Source organism: Hipposideros armiger, unplaced genomic scaffold (genome assembly GCF_001890085.2).
Source record: "Hipposideros armiger isolate ML-2016 unplaced genomic scaffold, ASM189008v1 scaffold_94, whole genome shotgun sequence".
NCBI lineage: Eukaryota > Metazoa > Chordata > Mammalia > Chiroptera > Hipposideridae > Hipposideros > Hipposideros armiger.
The window spans coordinates 1,095,955-1,100,889 of NW_017731444.1; the positions used below are offsets into that span (position 1 = coordinate 1,095,955).

At 50.3% G+C, this 4,935-nt stretch overlaps 1 protein-coding gene across 4 annotated transcripts in view; it reads right to left on the reverse strand.

The window, feature by feature from the left end:
• Positions 1 to 2,984, reverse strand: part of STK35 (serine/threonine kinase 35) — a 56,605-nt gene extending 53,621 nt beyond the window's left edge. For 3 of the 4 annotated variants that reach the window (XR_002124403.1, XM_019645814.1, XM_019645815.1), the window contains exons 1-2: positions 2,442 to 2,984; positions 1,209 to 1,809 (exon numbers count right to left, since the gene is read on the reverse strand). Coding sequence is in view for 3 of the 4 variants with exons in the window: in XM_019645814.1 (XP_019501359.1) it covers positions 1,209 to 1,809; positions 2,442 to 2,747 (907 nt within the window). In the remaining variant the exon portion in view is untranslated. Of the gene's footprint in view, positions 1 to 1,208; positions 1,810 to 2,068 lie in introns of all 4 variants that reach the window. The other variant, XM_019645817.1, reaches the window with a different exon arrangement.
• Between the last annotated feature and the right edge of the window lie 1,951 nt (positions 2,985 to 4,935).

Below are 4,935 nucleotides of genomic sequence, written 5' to 3' on the forward strand. Positions count from 1 at the left end.
CTTCAAACCCAGGCTGGTTTCAAGCCTGGTATTAATGAACTGAGGGGTAGAAGGAGAGTGTTTGGCAAATTCCTATAACCCAAGGCAGTCGTGTAATACTGAAGTCTAGATCATTCATTAACCATAGCAGAGACGACAGTCTGAAAATGAAACGAAGACCCTGTAAAATACAGGCGAGCTGGAAGAATCTACTGGAAAGCCTAATCCTTAGTTTCTCCATTTATAGAAAGGTGAGGATTAACTTAGAACTTTTATCTCAAGTCACTTCCGTATGACATCTAGGATGGAGTTGGGACTCAAGTTTAGTAACCTCCCCCCTGAGAAAGTCTCCTCAGATCCTTCTAGCCCACTGGCCCTCTTCTCTCTGAGCAAATCCATGGCTAGGTGTCCTATGCACAAGAACTGTCAGCACTGAACACTCAGGATGAACACACGGCAGGGAAAAACCGGAAACTAGGATTGGCCCTCCCAAGGACTACAAAGCCCCCATGCCTCACCGAACCCCAGCTTCCCTACCAATAAAATCACTTCCAAGCCAGCCTCAGAGGATTCAGGACAAGATTAAGAACGCAAACAAGGATGAAAAAGACGCTAAGTGTAGTTATGTGACAGGGTTATTATTCTGCAGACCCCCAGGGACTTAGCCAGAAAAAGAGTTTGCTTCACTGTCCTGGGATGAAGGGCTGGGGGTCTCAGAGGAAAAGGAAAACGAGGAAGTGTGAGTTGGGGGGATGGGGTGGGGGTGGAGCTGGGAGGGTGTCAGGATATTTGGAACCAGACAGGGAGGGGGTGAGGGCGGGTTCAGTCAAGTCTTTCCTTTTTGTTTGCTTTGGGAGGGAAAGAGAGTGAGGGGGCTTCTGAAGTTCTTGCACCAATTTTGAACCCAACCCCCTCCACTCCCAGACCGATGAAAAGTACTAGATGTTTTTCACAATAATGGATCGCACGTATTGAGCACTTACTAAGACAATGATTGGCCCTTAATGAGCGCTTGTTATGAAAATACCGGCTAATCCGTGCGCCAGGAACTGACCCTGGGTCCTGAGCTGAAAGGTGGACACGAAAGCCTGGGCCCTGGAAAGGAGGGTGTGTCTGGGCCGAGGGTGACAGGACCAGGGCCTAGGGTTTCCGAGGTCAGTTGGAGCCGAGCCGTCCACAGCAGTGGGTCCAGGCCCTCCGTAAGGGGCCACGGGCCGCAGGGCTCCTACCTTTGAGCGAGGTCTCCACCAGGCGCAGGTAAAGCTGCGAGCTCTTGTTACCGTGGCTCATGCGCTGGGCTAGCCCGTTCCGCTGGAGGACGCACTCCTCAAACTGCACCACGTTCTGATGGCGCCGCTTGAGGCTGGTCAGGGCCCAGAATTCGGCCAGCGCCAGCTCCACGTTTTCCGGGGCGTCGCAGCGGATCTTCTTGACCGCCACCCTGGCCCCGCTCCGCCCGGCCACTGCCTCGTAAACCACGCCGTAGCTGCCGCGCCCGATCTCCGCCAACAGGCTGTAGCGCGGCCGCGCGGACCCACCGCCTCCCTCAGGCCGCCGCCGCGCCAGACAGGCCTCGCCCGGGGCCTCGGCCGCCGCCGGATCCATGGCCTGGGCCGCTGCCGCCGGCCTCAGCTTCGCGCTGGGCGCTCGCGGCACTGGGCTTCGCCTTTTCCGCTCGGGGCTTTGTGTACCTCTGCGGGCGCCGTCCTCCTTCCCCGTTTCCATGGCTGCGGGCGGTGGGGGGAGCAGCAACGGCGCTGCCTGGCGCCCCCCTGCCACATCCCTCCGTCCGACCCCAGGACGCGGAGGAGCGGGAGCTTGGATTGTGACCTGCGGGTTAAAGAATCGGTTAAACGACCAGGCCGAGGCGGGGAGGCAAGGAGCGCAGGCCGCAGAGCGCCCCACCCCCTTCTCCTTCTCCTCCTCCTCCTCCTCCTCCAGCCGCCACGGCCCCTTTAAGACAGAAGCCACCGCTGCTCAGAGAACTAGAGAAAGGAGGGGAAAGCGGGAAAGACGAAACCACGGGCAGTGGCTCAGAGGGGAAACCGGAAAGCAAAGCAAAAAACTCCCGCCTTCTCAGTTAATTTACCGTGTAGGAATAGGAAAAACAAGGACCAGGATACTTCATGATTTATTAACATCGCCTTAAGAAGCAATTCGGACTGTGGCAATCTTTAGTCCTACGGAAATCTTTAGTTCTGCCCGCCCCCTTGTGGGATTCCCCCTCCCCGCGTCCCGCCTTGTGTTCTCCAGGGTGTAAACAGTCCATTGAATTAAGCTCGAGCGGAGCCTAGCGGACTCACCCAAATGCTAGAGGGTGGCGGGTGGAGGGGGTAGGCTTAAAAGTTCAGCGTCCCCGAGCGCGCCAAATCCAGGGCCCAGTCGCCCTCCCCAAGCTCCCGAGGCGGTGTGGGCAGCTCTAGTTTCAGCGCTTACTTTTACTCTGCCGACTGCGCCCTTACCTGGCGGGCGCCCCTCCACTTCCGGGCGGCCCGTTTACCCCCTGGAGCCTCAGGCTGGGGATGGTCGGCTCCCGGCCAGGGCCTCCTTGGGTACCGAGCTGCGCGAGAGGCACTGGCCTGCGACGGGTGTTCGCCGCAGTCTGCTGCTGCACCGGGAGTCGCAGCGCCGCACGCGGGTGAGAACCGGGCGTCCAGACTCCTGCGGCTCTCCACGTGTTCGCGCCAGCTGATTCTTTTACATAACCTTTTTATATAAGCCGCACCTCCCGCGGGCATTCGGGCCAGCGGAGGCTCCTGGTGCCCCATTCCTCGGGAGGCCGGTCGCGTACCTAGCCGCCCCGGCCCTGCCACAGCCGACCGAGCAGCCGCAGCTGGGGCCCAATCACAGTTGAGAACACCCAACCTACAAAAAGCAGGCGCCAAATTCCCGCGATCCGCTTCGGCCTCCTGCCACAGCCGCGTGCGCGCCGCAATCTCCGATCTCCGCGTCAGCGCTGCGTGAGGAGGAACTGGACGCAGTAGGCGCCTAATAAATACTGATTGGTTGACTGGATTGGTCGGTTTGATTGATTCATAGCTCGTTCCTGGGAACCGCCGGGACTGGGTTGGAATCTACAGCTTGCCTCCAATTAGCCCCTTGATCTTGGATAAATCATTGCTCCCATCAGAGCCTCATTTTCCTCTTCTGCAAAATGGGTAGATTGGGCCTTACCTCCTAGGGTTGCATGGGTTTTTGAGTATTTTGTTCACTGCTTTGTACCCCAATTCCTTGGAGATACCCAATATTTGTTAACTGAATCTACAGATACATATTGAATTCTTAAAATGTGCTAGGCACCCTTCTAAGTCGCTGGGGAAAGCAGTGAACAAGACAGTCTCTGCCTTAGTTGAGGTTCTGTGCCATGAGAAGAGACAATCCTGTCTGTCACCGTGAGCAAGTTAATTAACTTTCTTCTGTCTTTATTCCTCATCTGTAAAATGGGAAGAACAGTAGGAGGATTCACTGAGTTTGTACAATTAAAGCACTTAGAACAGGACAGGGCCTTGCACACAATAAATGTTAGGTATTATTATTAAATACAATAAATACACAGCATAACTTTTGGCAGTGCGAAGAAAAAGAATGAGCTAAAGCGTTCCGGGGGTTGGGGACAGGCCACTGCTAATAGTGTGGTCACTGAAAAAATTTTTTAATATGTAAAATTTCAAATTTTCATATAAATTGCAAGAATAGTAAACAATTTTCATATACTTTTCAACCAGAATAACAAATTATTATTGGGTTGTCGGAAAAGTCATGACGCCTTTTTGCAACGAAAACCATAAAAAAAATGTCATGAGTTTTCCGACAGCCCAATATACTTTGCTGCATTTTCATTATATTTTTTCTTGTATTTATGTGTGTATGTGTGTGTGTGTATAAAACATGTATTTTGTTTTTTCCTAAATCGTCTTTAAGTTTCAGGCATCATGTCCCTTTAGCACCATATACTCCTGTGTGTATTTCCTAAGACATTCTCTTGCATAATCTCAGTACAAGTATCAAAATCAGGAATTTAACAACGATATAATTCTTTTATTTAATACACCTTCCATATTTAAATTTTGCTAATTGTCCCAATAATGTCCTTTATAGCTAGAATCCCATCAGGATCACTTGATGCATTTAGTTATCTCTTTAGTTTAATTTAATCTTTAAAGGCAATTAGTTACTCAGCCTTTCTTTGTTTTTTTATGACCTTAACATTTTTGAATAGTACTGGTGAGGTATTTTGTAGATGTCCCTAAATTTGGATTTGTCTGATATTTTCTCATGATTAGATTCAGACTATGCATTTTTGGCAGAAATACCAAAATACAGAAAGAAAATTGTGTCCTTCGTGTATCATGCTGGGAGGCACAATGACATTGGTTTGTCTCAATATTGGTGATGTTAACTTTGATAATTTGATTAAGGTAGTGTCTCCCAGAAAAGTTAACTTTTTCCCTTTGTAACTATTAAGTGTCTTGTGGAAATATTTTTTGAGACTATTCTGCTCTCCACCTGACTCTCACCCACTGTTTTTAGCATTCATTGATGATTCTTGCCTGAATCAATTATTATTATAGTGGCTGCAAAATGGTGATTGAAAGGCCTGTCTATTAGTCTGCTAGGCACAGACTGGGTAGCTTAACAGAAATGTATTTTCTCACATTTCTGGGGGCTAGAAGTCCAATAATCAAAGTGTTGGTAGGTTTAATTTCTCCTGAGGCCTCTCTCCTTGGCTTACAGATGGCCTGCCTTCTGGCTGCGTCCTCACAAGGCCTTGCCTCGGTTTGCGTGTCTTTTCCTCCTGTAAGGACACAAGTCATTTTGGTTTAGGGCCCCACTCTAATGGGCTCATTTTAACTTAGGCTCCTCTTTAAAGATCTTATCTCCAATTGTTATTGGGTCTTCGGAAAAGTCATGATGCATGTTTGCGACAGATGGCACTAGTTCATTTTTGGAAGTACT